This window comes from Pipra filicauda, unplaced genomic scaffold (assembly GCF_003945595.2).
Source record: "Pipra filicauda isolate LSUMZ 115617 unplaced genomic scaffold, ASM394559v2 scaffold39_size4671491_pilon, whole genome shotgun sequence".
Classification (NCBI taxonomy): Eukaryota; Metazoa; Chordata; class Aves; order Passeriformes; family Pipridae; genus Pipra; species Pipra filicauda.
The window spans coordinates 4,215,188-4,238,974 of NW_024104531.1; the positions used below are offsets into that span (position 1 = coordinate 4,215,188).

At 37.3% G+C, this 23,787-nt stretch overlaps 1 protein-coding gene across 10 annotated transcripts in view; it reads left to right on the forward strand.

Moving 5' to 3' along the window:
* The window catches only part of CTNND2 (catenin delta 2), a 631,056-nt gene that overhangs the window by 528,449 nt on the left and 78,820 nt on the right, over nucleotides 1-23,787 (forward strand). For all 10 annotated transcript variants that reach the window (XM_027724249.2, XM_027724246.2, XM_027724247.2 and 7 more), the window contains 3 exons: nucleotides 9,660-9,777; nucleotides 12,521-12,706; nucleotides 23,456-23,629. In XM_027724249.2, the coding sequence (XP_027580050.1) occupies nucleotides 9,660-9,777; nucleotides 12,521-12,706; nucleotides 23,456-23,629 (478 nt within the window). The remainder of the gene's footprint in view (nucleotides 1-9,659; nucleotides 9,778-12,520; nucleotides 12,707-23,455; nucleotides 23,630-23,787) is intronic.

The window sequence follows — 23,787 nt, forward strand, 5'->3', positions numbered from 1 at the left end:
AGAATACCTAATATGTTGAAATAGCTGAGCCAAAACTTTTTGTTTTGGTTTAGTGAAAACAGCATCAACTGAAAAATCAGCATATAAAATGGAAAAGTGAAAATCAGAGCATGAAAACTAGAACCTTATGTCAAAATGGAACACAAAATGCGTCTGTAGTGACGTTATTTATTTTCATATTTATACAACTAGTCACATCTGAATTGTTATCTAGCCCAAGTAGAATGCTTGTCTAACGCAGAGTGAGAAACCAAAGCAAGTGTCATGATGTCTCACCTTAAGGTTTAAACTAGTTTTTTCCCATCCAGATGTTCTCCTGAGTTAATATGTCTGAAATAAGCTGCATTTTTCTTTTTCTTTTTTTTTTTTCCAAGATGTAACTTTCCTGTTTGCATAGACATGCTCACATCTGTATATCGTCAAACTAGGAGATCACATTTTAGCTTGCTGCTTTTTCAAAGTACCTGTTTATTTGGAAATCTGATGTAAAATTGCGGGGTTTATACCTGAATCACAGCTTTGTCTTCTGTCATCATGTTGTAGACAAAACGTGACAGTTGTGGCACAAAGCTTTTTACTGCACAGGCTTGGTTGTTCTCAGCTGAGTTTGTGTGACTAACACTTTAGAAGGCCCTTCAAATATGTGGCCAATTGGTCTATTTAGCATATGGATTTTTTCCATATAAAAGAATATTCATCGAATATTTAAACTGACTGTTTTTTCTCAGAAACTGACTGACTTCTTACTGTAAAATTTGTATGTATGAGCCACAAAGGAGACCCAAGTAATAACATCAGCAAGATAGGGACATATAACTTACTAATTAAAGCACTTTTTTCTTTTGTAATAAAGAGAATTTATGTTGAGACTCACTGGAATCAAAGACTGTCAAATGACTGAGAAAGTTTTAATGCAGATATTAGGCTTCAAATCACTTTCTTTTTTGCTTCTGTGGGGTAGCACAATCATATTCTTTGAACAAAGACTTCTGAGCATGTTGCAGACCCAATTCTAAGTGCCTTATTAAAAAGGAGCAGAGGATGACTCTAGAGAGTACAAACTCTTGTGACTTCTTGGGCTTATAATTACTGGAGAGAAGGGAGACAGGATGCACAAACTAGTCCTTTAAGAAAGCAAGATATTTAACAAATAAACTGCAAGAATGCATAACCCAAAATCTGTTTCTGTGCATTTTGATGGTGTTGTTTGGATTATTTTCTGATTACAGAAACTATACTTGTGAAATTTTTTTATGGATTTTTTGGTTTGGGAGTTTTATTAAATAAGCAAGTTAATTTATTTGGAAAAGCATCATGCTTATATTTTTAATTAGCTGTTAATTTTGTGTGATGGTCTGATCCTTTCCTATTACTCTGGAGATATATCTTTTGTAGCTAGGACATCCCTGCTAGTACTAAACAATTTCAGGTAAAACCTGGAAGCAGGTCAGGAATGCATTTTGGCCCCATGTTGGATTCTAAAGTTGCACTTTTATCATAACCAGCTCAGGCATTCAGAATATTTCTGAGTATATAAAAAGAGGCTTGACTGTATCCCTGAAAAGCACTTGAGAGGCCCTGGGATTAAGTCAAGGGGAAAGAACTGTCAAAACCAAGAGTTTTTGTTTTCGTTTGTCAGTACTAGTTGTTCTTAAGATAAAAAAAGGCCAAATATATCAGAGGATGGCAAGAAATTTCACATACTGTGTGAAGTTAGCTAAATTCCTTTTCCAAATTTCAGCTATGAATGAAAATCCTTTATTTCAGCTGTTGTGTATGTTACAATTTTGACTGAAGGAGAATGATTTTTCTTTACAACTTAATATTATATTAGAGAAATAAATACACTCGAAATAATATTTTAAACACTTAGTAAGTTACTGGCTTTTACAAATAGTATATTTTTTGATGTTTACTCTGAACTCTAAAGCATTTTGCCTGCTTCTTTTCAGCTGTTTTTAAGAATGCCATTGTAGTGCCAGGTTTTTTCTGAGAATATAACCTACAAAAATTAAAGAGGGGATATTTTTACTCTTGTGCAAGTATTTTCACTAGTGCAGCTCATGCAAGTCAGAGACTTCCCCACAGGCCTAAACGGGACAAATATATACTTCATCTTTTAGTGGATGAGAAAAGTAGACATAGAAATGATGAACAGATAGCCTGAATTTTAATACTTCAGAAATTGCTTGAATGGTTAATGTAGAGGAAGGCAATTAAGAACATCAAAACAGACCAATTTATAAGCATTTGAAGAAAACAATCTGATAAATAGTGGGTAGAATGAGGTTAATTGAAAACCATTTATGTCTGATCAATGCTTTTGTTCTGAATAAGATAACAAACTGAACAGGAAAATTAAAAAAGGGGAACCACTTTCCAATACTGAAACATCTGACGCAGTATTTTTGAGTTCTCATAGTGACCAGGGAAGATGGAATTAGACCAGTAATACTTCCACAGGGCATGCTCCCGTTGGCCAGGTAGGTGTTTCTCTGGGTGCTGGCATGGAGTAGTGATGCCTGCATTTAGCAGCCTCAGTGCCATCCTTCTCCAAGAATTTGTCCTCTTGCTTTTCTGACCAAGCATTGAGAGCTGCAGTGTCCTCTGGACAGTGGTTCTGCAGGACAGAAGAGCCTGAGCTAATGCTGGCATTTAATGCTGGATCATCAACAGCTAATGATGTTGTATTTACATTCTTTAACACGTATATGGATCCATTTAGTGATGTTACAATTCTAAATGGAGAATAGTGTCTTGACATTGACGTGTTCAAACTATTCCCATTGTGATCTTCAGAGTCTGCACCACAGCAGCATCTTCCCAAAGGCAGTAAGCACCACATTTCAGCTCTTAAAGAATGAAGAGGTAGTGCATTAAAAGCAGTATATGCATAAACAGCAGACTTAATAATGAGTGCAATGATTTTTATGGAGCTAAATGCTACATGTCAGGGACATTAAATATCAGATCAGAAATTTGCTGCAGGTGGGATTTTTTTATGCCATAATTTAAAACATTTCCTGAATACTCTATGTGTAATTCTGTGTACTGTATTTAAGTAGAATTGCACTTCGACTGAAAACACAACGAAAAGGGATCGAGGAAGTTAGAACTACTTTTTGTTTCTTTCAAATGACGCTATGGTTGATTATACCATGAACCCTTACCAGAATTATTTGTGCTATAAAATTTTGGGTGGTTTTGGTTTTGGGGTTTTTTAGGGAGATAATTTCTTTTAAGATGTTTATTGCAGATCATGTTCTTTTCCACCACATATCTCTTCAAAAGTATCAAAATAGCCAAAAATTATGTTAGGAGTCAATTGCTTCACAGATCACACACAGCTGTCATTAAAAACAATGCATTTAGCCTGAGGATTGGACATATAGAAGCACAGCAGTAAAAGGTACCTGTTGAGTGCTTGACTTGGTAGGCTAATTGCTCTGATGTTTTGAAAATGAAAGGTACAGCTGAATAATCAAAACTAAATCACATTGTCATAGCATTTGATAGAAAGTTTAAAAACCAATGCTGTAGCCACATTAGACTGCCAGATGTTTGTCTAGTTGCAACGTATTCTCTTATAGTGAAATTAATACCTAAGAGAGAAAGATCTGGGGCCAAATTCCTTGTTGATGTAAAATGGTCTTTCTTCTTTAATTACAGTTGAGCTATTCTAATTATTAAGAGATAATTTGCCCCCAAACCTGTGTTATTCTTAATCCACATGCAAGATTGATAAATTATTGCTTCTCTGAAAACCAACTTATAGATAAAGTAGGCTATAACGGGTGCTAAAAATATTTAGCAAGAAGAAATCTTCTGATCTTGGTACTCCTACACTGAATAGTCATTCAAATCAGGAGAAATTAAAGGGAGATCTGTAGCAGTGACTGAAAAATCTGTTTTAACTTATTATTACTTCCAAATGATAAGCTGATTTTGTACTGACAAAAATCCTAATATTTAGAAACTCTTAATAATGAAGCATGAACCATCTTATGTTTCCTTCTTTTTTGTCTCACTGCCTTGTTTAAATTTCTATTTTGTCTGAGAAAATGCTAGTCTTTTCAGCTAGTTTAATTTTCAGGACTAAGGGATGAAGTGTTAGTGTACAAATAATGATTAAAAAAATTAGATTTTTTTCTAAAAGTTACAGTAGTAACCAGACCTACTAAGGCTAACCTACTTACAGTATGTTCAAAGTGTGCATTGAATACTTACAGATAAGCCTCAGTGTGACTCAAGAACTAATCCAGTTAAAAAAGTTGTATAGTTGTGTGGGGACTGCTGATGACTGTGAGCACACCTGATGGATACATGCGTGGTGTTTGTTGCTTCATTTTGCTGTCCGTGTTACTATATTAGATCCTTGCAGCAAAGAGCCTGAATTCTTACAGAAACAGCTGGAAGTACACAGAAAATGCAATAGCTCTTATGTGATCATCTGTTGCATTGCAGAGCAGCTCAGAGGATCATCACCACTGCACCCTGTGATGGGGATGCCAGCCTGCCACTGAGACAAGTCTCTGTCCCTGAAGGAGAAATGCTTAGTCAATCAGACAGAAATAAAAATAGGCAGCATATAAAAGAGCACACGTAGAGGAGACTAGTATCAGGGCTGGGGGGTTTTTTGTGGGGTTTTTTTAATGTATACATTTTAAAGATGAGTATTTAGTGTATCAGTTGTAACTCAGTTATTCAGTATTCTGAGGGCTTTTCCCTTGCTATGTATCCTGAGAGAAACATAATCATGGTTCCTATAACATTAATGGGGTTATTTTAATTCTTGGTTTATATAAACCTTCCCCCTTGCTGTGAAAAAACTCTTTTTGCTGGCTATTATAACATGTAGAAGGATGAAAGAGGTTGAAGCTGTTATGATTAATCCATTTTACACAAAACTTCTTGGAATAACAGTATACTTTGAATGCCCCTGAAGTTTCGTACCAAAGATAACTTCCCCCTTCCACCTAATTTAGGATATTATCCTTCCTGTATCTGTCCTTTCTTATATCACATCAATCCATAGCAAAAATACTAGAGATTAGGCATGCTTTCTCTGTTTATTATGGGGTTTTGAGGAAGACCCATCTCAATTTAACCTTTGCTAAATGCAGATTATTTGTTCTCAACAATTATCCTACATGACTGCAGTGAGATCTGCAGTGTGCAGACCTGTAGCTGCTGCAGGAAAGGTCATACTACTTGGTGTGACCTAAGCATGCTCACAGAGGGCAGGTGCAGATACTTTCATTCTGTCTTTGAGATGGGTAAAACTGCCACTGGGAGTAATGTCAACAGCTTACTAAATATTCCCATATCCAGAGATCGTGTCTCAGCACACTGGCTTTCTGGATGATCTTTCTGTAGAAATCAATGTCCCTCCCCTGCATAAGGCAGATGAACTTAGTTATCCTAGAATCATAGGGATATTGCTCTGAACCTCCCACAGCTTGTATGAGTGTATGGAAAATGACCCTAAAGGAGAAAGAAATTACTTGGCATCACCCATCTTCCCCTACTTCAAGGCTTAGTAATTATGTCGAATAACTAATGCAAGTACCAGGGTTGACACGAATCAGTTATGTGTTGCACAGTACATTCCTTTATAGCACACACTTCATATCCCTAGAGCATCCATCCCTCCACACTCTTTTGATATGTGTGGAGGATCATGCCTTCTGTGTAGTTACCAGGTGATGTCATGATAGTTGTCACATATTCCCACAAAACTGAAGCTGGATTATTTTAGTTCTCTTCCCATTCCTATGTAATTGACAAAATCAATCTGCTGTTTGTTCAGAGAACAGCAGTTTTTGATGAGCTGTGTGTCTGAGTTCTTGCTCTGACTATCTGTTCTTGGTGTTCCTCTCTTGAGAAAAAGCTGTTTAGATGTTAGCTGGGTCTAAGTGGGCCCTTCTGACTATATTGACAGTTATCCTTCAGCACTCTGTATACTTGGTATTCCTGAGTGTCTGGATTCCCTTTGAAATAATTTTTACTTGTTTATGGCAATCTGAAGGACTCCTTGCCCTGTTAGATCCAGAATGACAACCTATAGCTCACATACACCCTGTGAATACAGTTTGCACAAAGAATCAAAATTTACAGGGCAATCAAGCTGGGCTGCAGCTTTACAATGGAAAAGTATTTTTTCCTGAAAACCTATGCATCATATCTCCACATCTCTTAAAACATCCAGAAAGCGTGATTTCACCTGTTTGAAAGATGACACTGGAGAAATAAGCTCTTACTTAGTGGGACATTTTGCCGACAGTAGATACTACTAATGCTCCAATTTAACACTTGCACGGTGACCTGTAAATTCACAAATGACAAATCATGTCTCTGTCACACTGACAGCTACAGCGTGTTCAAGTTAACAATGAGAAATAAAATTATGATGGCAGCATGTTTTCTTTGACAGCTCATGTAATCTGGAACTTGTTCAGTCTATATGGTTCTGCAAAAGAGAAGCATGGTAATATTAGAGACCTTCTGTGAAAGATCTCAGTTAAGAGTGATTACTTCAATAGAGGTGACATGGGATTAGTTAGATAATAGGATGTATTTCTTTTTAAATACTTAAGTGATTTTTTTCTGCCAAAATGTTGATACAAGATTTGGATTTGTCTTGGGTTTTAAGCTATTTCCTGTGTAAATAAATGCGCCATATCTTGGGGAGAGCTGTAGTAGGTACGAGTCTGTGCCAAAAGTAGACAGCAAGTTTTGTAAGAAAAAGAAAAGCAGTCATAGGAATTCAGAATATCTACCTCTTGATCACAGAGGCAACCGTAGCATAATGGGAAAGAATGATAAACAGAAGAACTGAACTCGACAGCTCCTCCACAGAGCAAAGAAATGCATTGTCTGTGTAAGATGTGCCCCTGGTGTGTCTGTATGGCTTTGTATAAAGGTCTCATATTCTTTTTTTTTTCTTGCTGGGAATGAATGAGGCAGACAGCTCACAGCTCAGGGACTGTAAGGTTGTCTACCTTACTGTCTTGGTGAGGAGGAGTTTCTGGTGAACTTAGAGAGGAGCTGAGAGGCTGACAGTCTCTGCAGGCTCTGGACAGTCAAGGTGACATGCATTTGGCCATGACAGAGAGAAGGCAAAATCACCTCAGTGAGATCAGGGAGAATATATCTCTTTGTTTCTACTCACATCTAAATAAATCTATTTTGAAAACTTGCACTCAGTATATGTAAGTGCTGAAAATAAAGAAGCCTGGACACATTATGTAAGTATAGACTGTTAGATCTATCTCTGTTTAAAAGGATTCAGTAATATTTCAGCTTTTTTTTTTTTTTAAATATATAGAGGTGCAAAGAAAGGCGCTTTGCTGAGAACACTTCCTCAGCATCCTCCTATTGTAATTTGTGCAGTTATTCTTGTAGGCTGGATACAAGTCTGTTTCTTTATCATAGAGTGGTTTGGGTTACAAGGGACCTTGAAGATAATCTAGTTTCAAACCCCCTGCCATGGACAGTGACACCTTCAACTAGACCAGGTTGCTCAAAGCCCCAGGCAGCTTGGCCTTGAACACTGCCAGGTACGGGCCATCCACAACTTCTTTGGGTAACCTGGTCCAGTGCTTCAACACTCTCGATCTATATTTATCTACCTAACTCTATCTGCCTAGAGGCTAAGAGAATAGAATTTCAGATAGAAATCAAATAATCCCTCTTGTCCTCACTGTCTACCCCACAATGCACTTTTCCAATCCATGATTCTGCTTTTCCTAGTTGTTCTGCCCTTTCGCAATTTCAGTGGAGCTGTTACCTTTAATAAGGGAATAGTCTACTCAAAATACACTTTAGGTAGAATGCCCAGCCTTGCAAATACAGGGCATGGGCACTGTCTGGGGAAAACCATGCTCTATAATTTTACCTTCTTACTTCTGCCACACAAAGGGAAGTCAGAAGGTTTCCTTCACTTCAAAGGGAGAGAGTTTTTCCAGTCGATATTCTCCAAACCTCACTTCCTAGATGACAAAAGAAGGTTTCTCCATGAACTAGAGGAAAATCCCTCACCTGCTGAGCAGCAGGGATGGAGGGGAAGAGCTGTGGAGTTCAGGGACCAGAGGAACTGGACAACACACAAAATACAGAAATTCATTCTAGTGCTCCTGGGCTGTATGTTTTCTGTTGAGCTGTCTTCAGAGATAAAGGGACCAGTATTAAATTAATCGGGGCAGTTTGTGTGTGGAAGAGCAGAACTAATTAGGACTGTGTGGGAATGCAAGTATAGTAGTGGGAAAATCCTGTATGTTAGGAACCTGCATTGGATGAGCTGGAGGATTGTCCAGTTATAAGACTCTTTGGTGCTTTGGGGGAATGGAAATGCCTTTTTTTTTTTTTTAGATGATAAGGAGACAGAACAGGATGAAGTAGGTAGAGCAAAGAAAGAATTGAAAGGAAACTATTCCTAAGTTTCTCTCACATTTCTTCATCTGAAATTCATTCCCCCCTCCCAGGATTCTTGCCCTTTTTCCTTTTTTAAGGCAAAGGGAATTGAAAATGGAGTAAGAGGTAGAAAGTGCCTTACCTTTTTCCCAAATCCAAGGGCCAATGTCTCCCTTCCATTTCCATACATTGGCATTAAATACATAGGACTAGAGTGTATGCTCTGTTATTTTCTTTCTTTGTATAAACTTTAGTAATGGGGAGAGAGGAGCTACAGATAAGCCACCTCAGCAAAGGGTTGTCTTCCTCTGCTGAAGGAGATTGTGTGAAAGGTTTTACCCCATTACTGAGATTGCTAATTCACTCATTTCCAAATCAAACCTGCTATGCAAAATTGAGTGCAATTGTTCTCAGGGAATCTTGATGTTAGCAAATATAGATTGTGTTTATATATGCTCATTCATACATATTTGTTTCTTTGTATGTCAGTATTTTGAACTTTATGACACATTATGTTATGCAGTAAATTTTGTTTTAATTGGGTTTATATAAATTTGTTCAGAAGGCCCTCTGGCCCTGTCTAAGAAACACAAGTATTATAATATTATAATAATAGTCTGAGGTCTTAAGTTTTGTAATGTAAAAAACTTGTAACTACGTAAAGAGAAGATTGAGGCAATAATGTTCTCTCAAAATGAGAAAAAAAAGGAAGCACTCATAAAATGAGAGGCAAGCTACACCAGGTGTTTTATTTATACTTTGATAATATTTTTCTCTCAGATTAAGAGCCCTAGCTACTGGGCTCTTCAATTCCTACAAGATATCTTTGGCAAAACCTCCAGACTTTTAAACCCCTGATTTATATGTACATATGCACATTTTAAAAACACTTTCTCAGTACTATAAAACCTACAAGAAAGAAAGAAAGAAAGAAAGAGACAGAAAAAAGAAAGAAACAATCAGCCCTTCTCCAAATTTTAATGGGCTGCGAGTCTTTCCAATGTAGGTGGGCGCATGCTGCTTGGCCACTCAGCCCTGTCCTGTGGAGGACCTGATGTCTTCCATTTGTTCCCCTCTGCATTACATTTCCTGAGCTCATTTGCAGCTGTCTCCATTATTCACAGCTCTGAACTGATGAAAGGAGAAAAGAAAACATATGTTTTATCTGTATGTTAACTGTGAGAAGGTTTCAGGCGGCGGTGGGCAGGAGAGCTGTGGAGATGGTGATCCTTGCTGTTGCCTTGCAGGAATGTCAGCTCTGCTGGAGAGGAGGCCCGCAGAAGAATGAGGGAGTGTGATGGCCTGACAGATGCATTGCTGTACGTGATCCAGTCTGCTCTGGGGAGCAGTGAAATTGATAGTAAGGTTTGTCATCTTTGTCTTTTCAGGAGCAAATCCAGGTATTCAAGTACATGAGAACTATAAAGTGACAGGTTTTTTGTGCCTTTTTTTTTTTTTACATGCATTATGAGGGATGACTTAGCAAAGCATAATTTAGCCCATCTTTTCTTTTTCCTTCTGCTGATCTGTGTATTTTTGTGTGCTAAGCATTGTATTTGTGTATACCTGTAGAGTGTTCACAGGTAAGGCATGTCATCCTCTCAATTGAATTATTGAAGTAGAAAATATGGTACTGGTTTAAGAAGAGCAAATATGTCATTCCATGTGAAGTTCCTTACATTGCTCTGCCAGTTTTACCTTAAAATTCATTTTCAGTACAATTTTAAGTTACCTTAAAATTGATTTTTTTAGTAGTACAGAGCTAATAACAGTGAAGTAGGCTTAGAAGGCAAACAAGAAGAAAAAATTGGCCAATTAATAGGCAGTTTTGCAGTAAAGCAAACATTATTTCTTCTTTGAGAAGGATCAATGAATGCTTTCAATAACAACTGTGTTAAGATCCCTCATTATGTCAACTTTACTTCTCTGAAAGTACTTGGTTATGAACAAGCTTCTCCAAAGGTGAAAGATACTGCCTAATTAAAAAGACTCCAAACATTTACAAACTGAAGATTTGTAATACATTAAAGTATTACAGAGAAGAAGAAAAAGGCCAGTTTCTTTTGCTTTCAGTATACAGTGCTAAATTAATTACAGTTGCTGCTCTAGGGCAACCTTGGTCCATTTGCAAACCCCTAGGAATTGCAGGAGAGCAGTCTTTTATGCAACAAGGTTTTAAAGTCCAGTGGGTTTGTATTTCCAAATGATCCTTCATGGAGTTGTACATGAACCTCTGTGGGTTTATAGATCCAAAAGGGACAATCCCCAGAAATCCCTGGTCACTAACCTGAATCAAATAGGTGAAAATTGCCTGTGAATTCAGGAGACAGAGAGGAATTAAGAGAGGTGCTCGGCTAGCAGTATGCCTTTGGGGTTTTTTGAAGAAAAAAAGCACCCCAAAAATTCCCACAACCCATTAGTCCATAATCTAATGAGGAGTACAAGGAAAAAGTGCAAAAGTACAAGTGAAGGAGTGAAATCTGTCCACCTGCGTGGTTAGAACCAGCTTTCTTGGCTTGTAAGGGTTCACCTTAGTGAAGAAGCTGTTGGTTTCATTTGAGCCTTAGAAGTTTGCTCATCAGTTTTAGTTTGGTGTAAAATTTTCCTCCTGATGGACTCAGCTTATGTTTTCCACAAAATAAGAATTTTAAATGCAAAACCTATTATTTTTAAAAAGAAAAATTAAAGTTTAGAATCCTAATCAACAAATGCAAAGCTTCAACTTAAGCATACTGTGGCAAAACTGAACAAAATTCATGTATGAGTATGTTAAAAAACAGTCAAAAAGGCAGCAAACTTTTTAAAATAGTCATGGTCACTGTAATGTCTGGAAAGCTTTCAGCTGTGAAAGGTGCTCTAAGAACACTTTCTACACACACGCACACATATATATTTTTTACATTTTTTATTATGTCTTTGGCCAGAGATTTCAAATTTATACAAGTGTGTTGTGAAATTTCATCTATGTTAAAAAATAGATGAATAAATATTCCTGTATAAATGAATCTGAATTAGTTATTGTCTCTGGAACTTAGTGTCATCACAAAAAATGTGTGCTGAATGCATACCTGGCAGAAGCTCACACAGTATATGAAAGTAAACGATGCCCCATCTGTTTGCCTCACTGGTAAATATGGCAGAATACGATAGAGCTGAAAACCTCACAGTTATTCTGTTCTGGGTTAATGGAGCAGCAGTGCTGGGATGTAGTGACTATTGCTTTTTATCTCCAGGGAGCCTTAGAAACAGTTGAAATAAATATAAATAGATGGAGAATGGCTTTTTCAACCATACTTTCCCTGCCTCCAGAAAATTAAGCTCATATCCTTCTTATTAGGGATAATCAAAGCCAAATTGAACCAACTAAATGAGTAGGTTTCAAGTCTAAACTGAACTTCTTTTAGACTTGCAGAAATTATTTTGAATTATAAGTGAATTTTCTTCCACTGGTTCTCATCCATTTATGGATTCCTGCTTGCATCTTCTATAGAAGCACAAGCTATTAGGGGGAAGAATGGATGAAAGGGAAAGGCTGCACACAAGGTATCCATCTGCTAGAAGCAGTAATAGTAGCAAGACTCTCAAATTTCTAGTTTTACTTCTTGGACTCGAGAAACGTCATCTGTTCTTGCTACAGGTGCTTGCGAAATGGAACTCAGATCCCATTTTTCTAGTAATTTGCATAGAATTTATGCCGGGAAAAAAAGGTTGTTTCTGGTTTTAAAAGTACGAAACTAAACACAGAACCTATTGCCATTTTCTGTTTGTAGCATTTTCTATTCATTGAGGTAGGAGTTTGCTGACATTCTGAGCGTTCAGATTCTCTAGATCGCTTTTTACCTCAACATCTGTTTCACATGGGACTCCACTGTGAAATTTAGAATGACAATTAAAAAACTCCCAGAAAAATATTGTCCAGACTACTGATTTGCTACCATAAAAATTTCTAAATATCTTAAGCTGGGGAGTGCTCAGAGTTGTGCTGGGAAAATGTATGTTCAAAGATAGATGAAATTCCTTCTGCTTTGTATACAAAGTGAACAAGGGAAGGATTTTAACTTTTTTCTGGTTTTGTTTTCTGTATTTTTCTTTTTGTCATACTTTTCAGACCGTTGAAAACTGTGTGTGCATTTTGAGGAACCTCTCATACAGGCTAGCTGCAGAAACATCTCAGGGACAGCAGATGGGAACAGATGAACTTGATGGATTACTCTGTGGTGATGCCAATGGAAAAGACACAGAGAGTTCAGGGTGCTGGGGGAAGAAGAAGAAGAAAAAGAAATCACAAGATCAGGTAATGAAAGTTACTTGCAGCTGTGTTGTGAGTAGTTGAAGTGCCCATCATTTAAAATATAAATAATGAATGCACTGTATTAGAAATAAAGTGCATGATGCATAATATACCAAACTGTTGACTTTGTTAATTAGCTGAGAGCTTAAAGTAGAATATGGCTCTGGAGTAATGAAATATGTTTGCCTGACAAAGTTGTACATTATGTGGTGCACCTGGAAACTGTAGTCATGAATATGCTTTGAATGCCATAAATACTGTAAATGCACTATTAAAGGAAGCCATTTATTATGAAAAGTGTAATCTGCATATACTTTACAGTGTACTTCCACAAAGCCCCATGTGCGTAGAAAGGCCTTGATGGAAGCAAACATCAGGCTTATATTTGTATACTTATATGCTTCCAAGTTAGTCTTGTACTGTGCCTCTTTGTGTTGGAAGAAAACTGTACAGAACTGAATCAAGCAATATGAGTGAATGTTAAAGAAGCATATATTTTGAGATATTTAATATTGTTACCAAACAAAGATTGAAAAGTAGTCTTGATAGTTTCCTCAAGTTATTTGAGGTGCTGTGGGTTATTATTTTGGGTGGGTTGATTTTTCTCCATTTTTTTCCCATTAAGAACTTAGAATTTGGGGAATGCTGACAGTTATATTGCAGAGAAAGACATTGTTGTATCAGTACACACACTAAACAGCAATAAGAATGGCTACTGCTTTATGAGCTTTTCTAGATGGCCTGTACTGACAGCAGGTAATTTTCCATCTCTTCCTACACTTAGTCACTTTTTTGCATTTTAATTTATTTCTGTTTCAGATTACTCAAAGAAAATATGTATTTGAGTAAGCAATTAGGTGCACTGGGTATTTGAATAAATTATGTAAACTGGTACTGAAAATATTTGTGAGTTCATAAAGCCAAATTGTGTTAATGTGGAAAAGTTATAGGAACATTAATAAGCTAAAATTTGGTTACTGGAAAATGCAGCACTCCTGACTAGTAAGACTTTAATTTCCCCTACTCTTCTAGTTAAACACTTCAGTCATCAGATAACTTGAATTTATTACGGCCTTTTGTTTGGATTCCTGTATTAGTATGCAGTGAGATTAAAAATGCCAAAGCAAACTAATTTTACTCCATAAAGCAGTCATCATCCCTGTTCCTGAATTAACAGTTCTCACACACTATGCTTGCAGTTATTCAAGGTGCAGGAACAAAAAATAGCATGTCTGGATATGAATGAGTCACACTACAACTTGTCTTGGTCTTTGATGCTCTGTTTATGAACGCATGCGCACACACACTATGCAAAGTCTTTTTTAAGTCTTCCTTTTATATTTCTTCTGTGACTTTTGGATCTTGGATTCATACTTTTAACTGTGCAACTGACTGTTTCAATGTTCCTGTCAGGCTTCTCTTTACTTTAAAGGATCCCTGTAAAAGATCTTTCTCCTCCTCCAGGCCAAAGAACTAAGCTCTTTTGACTGATTGCCTTTGCAATGTACATTCTTCTGCCTGCTCTTAGATATCTTTTATCTGTTTCTATGAGTGATCATTATCAGCACACAGCATGGTAAAGGTCTCTTCAGAGCTGTTTGTGTTTCCCTAGTTGAAGAGTTTTATATAAATTTTAAAATCCAAAGAGAAGTAAAACTATGCACATATTTTCAGGTTTATGATTACTAGGCTTTTCTGTGGCAGGGATATCAAGTCCGGAACTGATTTTGTGGTGCAAAGGACTGCTTTGCCTTGCAAATATCAGAAATAGTTTTTCTAATGATTTTTCTTCTTTCATGTAATTTCTTTTAAATCTGGACCGCTTATGCCATCTTGCCATATGCAAGTTCTCACATGTGAATATTATTTAGTTTAGAAATTTTAAGGAGGTCTTGTGAGCCTTATGCAGGTTATTTTCACCCCATGATCCTTGACTGTTATTGACCATACCAAATGTTTTGAAGTATATTATCAAGTTAATATATTATCGAGTTAACTAGAGTGCCACTAAAAACAATAGCAGTGAGATCACCATGCTAAAAACAGCTCTCCCAGGTTACCATCAAAAGTGGAACAGCAAAACAATATTTTTCAAGTAATCGTGCATTTATGTTAATAGCATAGAGCAACTCAAACTGTGGTACGGGTATATTCAGAGGCTTTTTTTATGGAAGCCATCTTGTCCAGTTGTGTAAAAAAAAATGTTTTTTCTGCTTCTTTGGCTCTGTCACTGTCTTGAGGTTTTTCGGGACTACCTGTAGACTCACACTACTGAAAAGTAGGAATAACTGGAAACCCACATCATTAGCTTCTTCTAGACTGTGTTGCAGGCAGGAATACCCTGTTAACTATTTCTCTGTGTGTCAAGAAAAATCAGTATTCTTGGGTGGTTTTGGGGATTTTTTTTTTTCCAGGCAATAGTCCCTAACAACAGGGTTATCATATTGATTTCCTCAGTTTAGTTAGATTTCACCCATCTACACTAAGCTCATCAAAACCTTCTGCAGGAGGATTATTTTCCCATGTCCTTTCGCAATACATTTTCTCCCTATGTGCTGACTGCAGCCCTGTGTATTGTACATGTACCTATTTTTTTTACGGTAATCTCATTGTTTTACTTCAAGACTTTTAAATGTTTCCAAGTAATGCCTTTCATAATCTCTTTTCAGTTGCAATGCTTAAGCTGTTACCTGCTGCTTATTCTGTCCCTCAGAACAGATCTCGTGCTCTCCTTGGGATGCTATTTTTAGAGTGCTCATTCCTTTAAGTGTCTCAGCAGCTAAGCTTTTGCACTCTGAAATATCTTATAGTTCTGGTGATCATGCTCATGATGGACAGTGTTTTACATGTAAATAATGAAGGAATGCCTATGGAATCTTCATAGGATACAATGATTTACAACATCTGAAACACTGGAGGCACTGCACACCACCATGGATTTGGAACCTGTGGAAGGAAACTTCAAAGAAATCAAAGATGAGAAAGATATTGTAGTAATCAGTTACGCAGATGCCCATGAAGAGAGGGCACTGAGCTTCAGGCTACTTTTAATAGATCATTCACACTAGACAATACAAACCTAGATACCTTTCCGAAAAGTTCTTCCCAAACAAAGAACCAAATATTTCTTTGGGCTCATTATTATTGTCACTTGTAGATACACAAAATGGAGTTCAGCCCTGAATTAAAACTTCAGTCATTTACCTGTGTGATTCCTTTAATATTTGAGAGTTTTAGCTTTCTGTCAGGCAAAGGTCAGGGCACAGATACACCTCTGAGCTGTGAGACCTCAGTACAGGGGAGTAGTATCCAGTCTGTGGTTGCTACATTTTATATCCCCGGAAAGTATGTGTTGAGGGTAGAGGTATTGTTCCTTTTTTGGCAGTGCGTGAGGTTTTTGAATAACAAAATTTCTGTTTCAGTCTTCCCCAGAAGATAAGATTTACAAAACTGGGGGGAAAAAAATGTTCAGATTTTAGTGAATGAAATTTTGATATTTTCCTATTACATTATTGCTCTTGCTTAGTTTCTCAAGTGTGTATTTTCTTGAACTCCTTTCATTTATGCATTTATGGGGGTTTCTTTTAATGTTTAGATAAAAGTGTCCAACACTACTATAATGAATAATGATGAACATGAATAATAATGCCAGATGTATCAATTTAGACAAAGGATGTGGATGAAGCTGCAATTTTCCATACTTAAAAGAAAATTCCTTATACAGCTAGGGAGTATGTTTCTTAAAACATAAAACAGGAGAAACTTGACATTTAAGTCGCTTTCTCAGTGGCTTTCTATATAATGAAAGTAAATGTTAATTTCTTTGCTTTAGGATTTAGGAAACAATTATCTCAATTTTTCTAGGTTGTGTTTCAGTCACGGATAAGTCACTTGAAGAGAAGAACAGAACTGAGCAGTAGTATAAAATGTGGCTTCTTTCAAAGGCCTTTCAAGAACAAACTGGAATTTATTTTTCATTAATGACATTGGTTGTCTATACTAATGGCAGTTTCCCTACATCTTGAAATCTAGTAAGAGATGTGTCTTTGTTCAAATCATAGTTAAGTCTAATGACACCTTTCAAATTACTTTACTTAAGGAGTTCCCTTGGGATCACAGGAAACAAGTGTTCTCCTCATTTCACAATAAAGGTGAGTGGTATTAAAAGAGCCTGCAGTCATTGCTCTCTTCAATGGTTTAACAGAGCTCAGACAGGTTCCTGAGTCATCTGCTTTGTCACATAAATTGAATCCTAGAAGAGACCCAAACCTTTCAAAGATTTGTAATATAAGCTAGATATAGCATTGGTTTTAATTATGGAAAAACAGAAAGCAAAACTTCTGTAAAGGCCTCAGAAAAAATAAGTGAGACTCACCTGACTTTATTTCTGTTTCAGACCTCTAGGACTGTAATTCTCAGCTGTAGATGTTGTTCATTAGGTTCTCTCTGCTGCTTACCTGTGATCAGCTGTTACTGAACCCTCACCCCAATAAGCTCTCCAGCTGTAGAGGCCTTCATTTCCGACTGGGACCTTGTAGACATCAACCTCTCCCTTGTATTGAAAAATCAGATGGAAACTGATTTTTCCACTGCTGAAAATTTTGTTCCTGCTGTTGGTATGCTCGCTGCTTACCAACAGGTTTATTCTTCAAGCTGTACTAGAAACAAGAATTATGGCAAAAACCAGTTAGGGAAAAAAAGGCATGTGGTCCAATTTCAGTAAAAAAACCCAGGAACTTGTCATTAATCCTTCTTTTATTTCTTGCTATGCCACCCGTTATGTATATGTGTGGCACTATTTCATTTCTTTTCCTTTCTTACCTAAGAAAATAAAGGCTGACTTTTTGGCTTCATGCTCCTCTTAAGTTCCCCATCTGTGTCATTTTTGTCAAACCAGAAGCTAGCCCGAAGTCTGTTTTTTGATTGGAAGTGACACTTTTGAAATAAGCCCGACCTTCTTTTTCACCTTCTGCCAGAAGCCTTAAGGTATAACAGCAACATTTCAAGTTATATATCATAATGAATTGACTGGCACACTTCTTTAGCATGCTTGCTAAATGGCCTATAAATTCTTCTATCTAGATGAAATAGCAGGTTTAAGGCAATAGTATTTCAAAAAGAATAAAAAATAAACCTGTCAGATATGTCTTTTCATGTGATGAGACCACTATTTTACCAAGTCTACTTCAATGCTCCTACCAAGCCATACCAAACTAATAAGCACAGAAACAGAGAAATGGTGGTGACTCTTGGGTTTAACTAATAATCTGAATGAGATTAGAGATGAGAGGCTGTGTTGCCAGTATGCTCTTGCTCAGAAAGAGTACTATTTCTGCTTGTTGCTTCTTTGTCTTGCACAAGATGTTATGCCGAGTGTTGAGTAGCAAGAATCAACTATCTTGAGCAGCTCTTTATAGAGCTTCTTGACATAAGTTCTACCTTCTTGCTTGCCCACACAGCATCTTCACATATACTCTGTCAGCCTCTCAATATCATGTATGACCAATTTGTTTTCAAAGTCAAAACTACAGGGTTATTAAATATAATTTGTATTTGTCATTTTGTGGAATATACTGCAAAGCCAGTCAGCATCAGCTTCCAATGGAGAGGAGAGGTATTAGGAGAAGAGGATGTAGTGACATGCTAAGGACTGTTTTCAACTTCATCTGCCTTTATTTGGGAGGGATCTGGTTTTAAGCAAAGGCAAAATGCACTAATTAATTTTTTTTTCCTCAGCTAAGTGTAATAACATCAAAAAGTTAAGTAAAGGCATTAACAATTATTTTAAGAATATAATATATAATCTAAAGTAGAATTCAGATTTATTAGTATCTGAGATTAGTAATAATGATTCAATACATTGAAATGTTTTGAAAGCATTCCAACCACCTTTCCCATAATAGTAAACACTGTTGCATCAAGCTGGAGAGGGTACCATTATTTATGCAGTAAGTTCTGCCCTCTCCCACGATACTCCTCTAGTCTCTGTGTCAGCTGACACCTTCCCTTTTATTCACCATCTTTATCTAGGTCTAGATGTCTAAATTGAAGTTTGACTTGATGTAAATAGTGGCATTCCGACTTCCTTTGTATAAGGTGCATGGATTCTCTCATCCCTGAAAGCAAGTTCTGTGATTTTGATGAATTTCTGTTGCTAAATTTTCGATTTCTGCTCTTGATGGCATTGGCCAATGGATTTCTTGGTTTCCAAAAGAGGTTATTGGATTGACCTGTCTAGGGACACCTGGCGTAGACTGTCACAGCCACTAAGACATGCAGCGTGAGATAAAAGTGTCCTCTAAAGTCTTTGACATTTCAAAAATGGTTTTAACAAGCACCCTGTAATTGCTGATATGAATTTTGTCACTGCTGGTACAAAGAGCATAGCTACAGCATTACCATACTATCTCAAATGTCTAGAGTCATTGGAGAGAGGTCTGGATGGCTTTAGACCTTACTGGATTTTGTTTTAATTTTTTCCTAGACGTTCTTTTTTTTAATAGTGGTATTTTGCACAGATTGGGGAAAGGGAGTATTCATTTTCAACACATTAAAATTAAATACTGTTGTTTTGATATCACAGGAAAACCTATTGTCCTGTAATACTTTTATGATAGTAAACCCTACCAACTGGAGATTGTTAGTATAAAAAGTAAAATTTTGAGAGTGTCCTTCTCTTACAGAGTTGAAGCCTCCCCTGGTATTCAGTACAATTGCACTATAAATATAGATTTACTTTCATTAAAATGAGAAAGGTAGTGGTAGATAGTCTGTTCTGTAGCACAGGAGAGCATCTCAATGAGTTATCTTTTTCTCCTCTCAAAGTTCCTTAGTAATATGAAAACTTTGATAGTTTTATTAAAGTACTCTTACTCTTAAAAGTCTGTTGTTCTTAAAAGATCTTGGTATTTGCCTTTTTATTTTTCTTGACTTTCATCCTTTCTTTGCACCAGTCTCAGGAAATGAGAGATTTGTATCTCACCCACGTAACAAACAGTTTGTCAGCTTCAACAACAATATATGTGTGTAATTTCAGCTGAAGGAGGGAAGCCTGGAAGGAATATTTTTTTATTACTTTTTTCCTCTTTAGCATAAGCTACGAAGAGTAATTGCATGTAGTTGTTCTCATTCTCCTACCACAGCCCCAGTCTGTCTCAGATAGACCTTACTGATCATTGCTGTTGGTCTGCAACGATACAGTAACTGTTCCAGTAATTTACTGAGTAGTTGTTCAGCACACTGCCTCAGTTCATTAATATTGAGCAATGTGAACTGCAAAGCAACTACTGCCATGCCTTAACCACTATTTCAGATAGAGTCTAATACAGTTTGAGGAAAACTTTTTTTTTGCTCAGGCAACCGATGTTTATATTTATAAAATACAAAATAAATGGATGAAGATGAAAATGAAATCCTCCTTTGCAATAGCTTTTTTCTGACCTGTCTCAGCTCTACATGCCCTGCAACAGTTGGGAGGTACAGCTGCAGGCACTTGTCTCAGCTACACAGAAGGTGCCAGAAGCCATTGAGCCCTTCAGTGAAGAGGCTGCCATAGGCGCAGCAGGTATGTTATGCAGGTGTCATGGTTTAACCCCAGCCGGCAACGAAGCCCATGTAACCACTCGCTTACTCTCCCCCAGTGTGATGGGGGAGAGGATCAGAAGGGTAAAACTGAGAAAACTTGTGGATTGAGATATAAAGGAAGTTTAATGAGGAAAGCAAAAGGCACACACGCAAGCAAAGCAAAGGAAGGAGTTAATTCGTCACTTCCCACAGGCAGGCACATGTTCAGCCATCCCCAGGAAAGCAGGGCTCCATCACATGTAATGGTGATTTGGGAGGACGAAGGCCATCACTCCAAATGTCCTCCCTTCCTTCTTCTTCCCCCAGTTTATATTCTGAGCATGACACCATATGGTATGGAATATCCCTTTGATCAGTTGAAACCACCTGTCCTGACTGTGTCTCCTCCCAGTATTTTGTGCACCCCCAGCCTCCTCACTGATGGAGCGGGGTGAGGAGCAGAAAAAGCCTTGATGCTGTGTCAGCATTATTCAGCAGTTACTTAAACATCCCTGAGTAATCAACACTGTTTCCAGCCCAAATCCAAAACATACTCCCATACCAACTACTGTGAAGATAATTAATTCTACCCCAGCAAAAACCAGCACAGCATGGTTGGCAGTGACACCCTCTCTGTGCATGCTACTCAGCTGCTCTGGACACACACACCACATCTGAAGAACAGTGCAGGACATCTTCGAGTGTCACTGAATTTCCTGTGCCTTCACTGCACATGTGTATGCGGTACCGAAGATTTCCATCATTATTACACAGACCCTGAGGCATCACAGTGTCTTGAGAAAAAGGTCTTCCCTCACAGCTGGTGATAAATTAATGCAATCATACTAAAAGTGAGTTGCAAGAAGGGCAGGGAAATGCAATAATTTGTCTCACTTGTTTTTTTTAATGTTTTCTCATTACTGGGTAGAATGGCAAAACAACATTAAATATTAATTTATCTGCTAGATCATTTCTAGTGCTGCATATGTAGCAGCTCAGCATGAACATATATATACAGCTCTATTTAGATCAGCTGATTTTAAGTAGTCCTTGGGCTTATAAGAGTGTAAATATGTGAGCTTAAAAACAAAATATACACCCACATATGCGCAAAAAAGGTATTGGGTAGATCTGCACTTTATGTACTTTGTCCTTGAAATAATATAGTAAATAACCTGTGCAAACATTCTTCAGTTGCATAATGAGTCCATAATTCGTGCAAATAGTAATGTAACGAGTGAAGACCTGAATTGGTGCCCTTGGACATCGCAAGTCTTTTCATTAGTGGACTTACTAAGGTACAAAGCCTAAACCTGGTTTGAGGTCAGATTTGACCTGTAAGATATGTTTCTCATTTGTTTTCCAAAAAAATCTGACAGTGCAAGTGATTGAATTCTGACAGTTAAAATAAGAAGCAGGCTTTAATGTATTTTTTATGAGCTGAAGAGAACTCATTTCTGGCAAGGCTGATGATTTATAAGGAGGAAAAAGGAGAACTGAGTCACATACAATGAAAACAACCTATTGGTTTAAAGGAATTGTACTAAAAATTTCAAAGGCACAGCCCTATAATAGTGTCATTTAAAAGCATTGTTTCTCCAGAAGGCATTTGTCCTCTAGTTTCTCAACCATCACTGGGTATTGCTATGCCAGTTCTTTAAACTATGGTAACATTCATCCAGTGTAGTGAGTTTCATACCTGAGCAGCTTTCTGATTTTCAGTAACTGCTCATGTGTATTAAGTGGTCCCACTAGCTTTCCACTTTGGTGTTTTTTCTGCTTTAATTCAGAAAAAAATAGTGGTTTTCATTCTCAATGGTAGTAATCTCACAAAACCCTATTAAAATTGTTTTAGTTGTTATTAGGTATTATTGTGCCTTGAACCATGTGTATATTTTTAAAGTTATCTTAAATAAAATGATGACTGATACTTCCTCAAAACAAGGCATTCTAGGTCTTTCCCAGTGAAAGTACTATTGTGCTATTTGACTCATTCCTAGTTAAATTGTTGCAGATCTAAACAAGGAGTTCATTTGACTTACTCTATCTTTGTATGTGTAGTACATGTTTAATGTTATGATACAGATTTTTTTATCTACATAGTCACAATAAGCTGTAACCCATACCATTATAAGGTTTACTTTTTATTGTATGATGCACTCTGGACATGTCAGAGGTGTTAGATAAGATATTTTATAAAAAAGTTGAGGTTTGTTACTAACAGTGGCAGTAGGGCCGTGAATTATTTAAATCCCCTTGTCTGTACAAAGCACAACAAAATATACAATAAATATATAGATAGAAATCCCATTTAAAATCATAATGAAAGTACATTCCACATCTTACTTTTGTTTAAAAGGGAAAAAAAAAGTCCGTGCATTTTCTGTTAAGATGTGTCATGCTTAGGTGCAAGTGTTGTGTGTTCCGCTGAAGAGGTGAATCCTTGTTCTCCTGGAGTAAAGTTTTTCTTCCTGGTAAGACAGGGTTTTGTGCAATAACCTACTTGTTATCCAGGTTTTAATATTGCACATCTTGAATATCAGACTTGGGTTGTTTTCCTGTCAAAACTCTATGTGATGAGAGGAAGAGTCTGTTTTATGAGAGGTGGTTCTACCAATTGCTTTGAAGTCTCAGACTGTATTGCTGGCTGGCTGAAAATCTCCTGCACTCACTCTGTGAGAAGCCAGAAGATATTGTACAATTGAGGAAGACTTTTCACACTTGTGCCTTCATGAGATGGAGGGCTCATGGCCTCGAATGATTTAGTTTTCCATAGGAGCATTTTGTGTTGCTTTTCCCCTCATGAGAAAAGAGAGATTGCAGAGAACTAAGCAGGATGTGAAAAGGGAGAATCTCTTCTTCCCATGCAAGTTCTAGATTTGCCTCTTAAGATATGTTCACTGGGCTTCTGTTCCCACCCCAAAAAATAAATGCAGTGAAAAGTGATTTTGTTATGTCTGCTAGCTAAAACATTATGGCTTCTGCCAATGTTATAGCTCATCTATAAGGAATGTTGAGTAGGAAATTTGGTTTCTCTATGAAGTCACATGATGTGCAAAAATTGAGAACAGCTGTTTATTGACAGATGCCTTCACATGTGCAGACAGAGATGTTATAGCTTCAGCTGAGGCAATTCTCAAGTATGTTTCACTGTTCCTTACTGACAATCTGATTTGTATTTTCCAACAGTGGGATGGTGTAGGACCTCTCCCAGACTGTGCAGAACCACCCAAAGGAATCCAGATGCTGTGGCACCCTTCAATAGTCAAACCCTACCTCACACTTCTTTCTGAGTGCTCAAATCCAGATACGCTGGAGGGGGCAGCAGGGGCACTACAGAATTTGGCTGCTGGGAGTTGGAAGGTAGGAATATTAACCCAATATGTATTTCCGTTTCAATTCAGAAGCAACCCTACAGATGACAGCAGATTGGTGATATAATGTATATCTAAATGCCTCTGGTAGTGGAATAACCTTCTATTTTCACAGAACTATCTGCAGTGAAATTTGAGATATTTTAA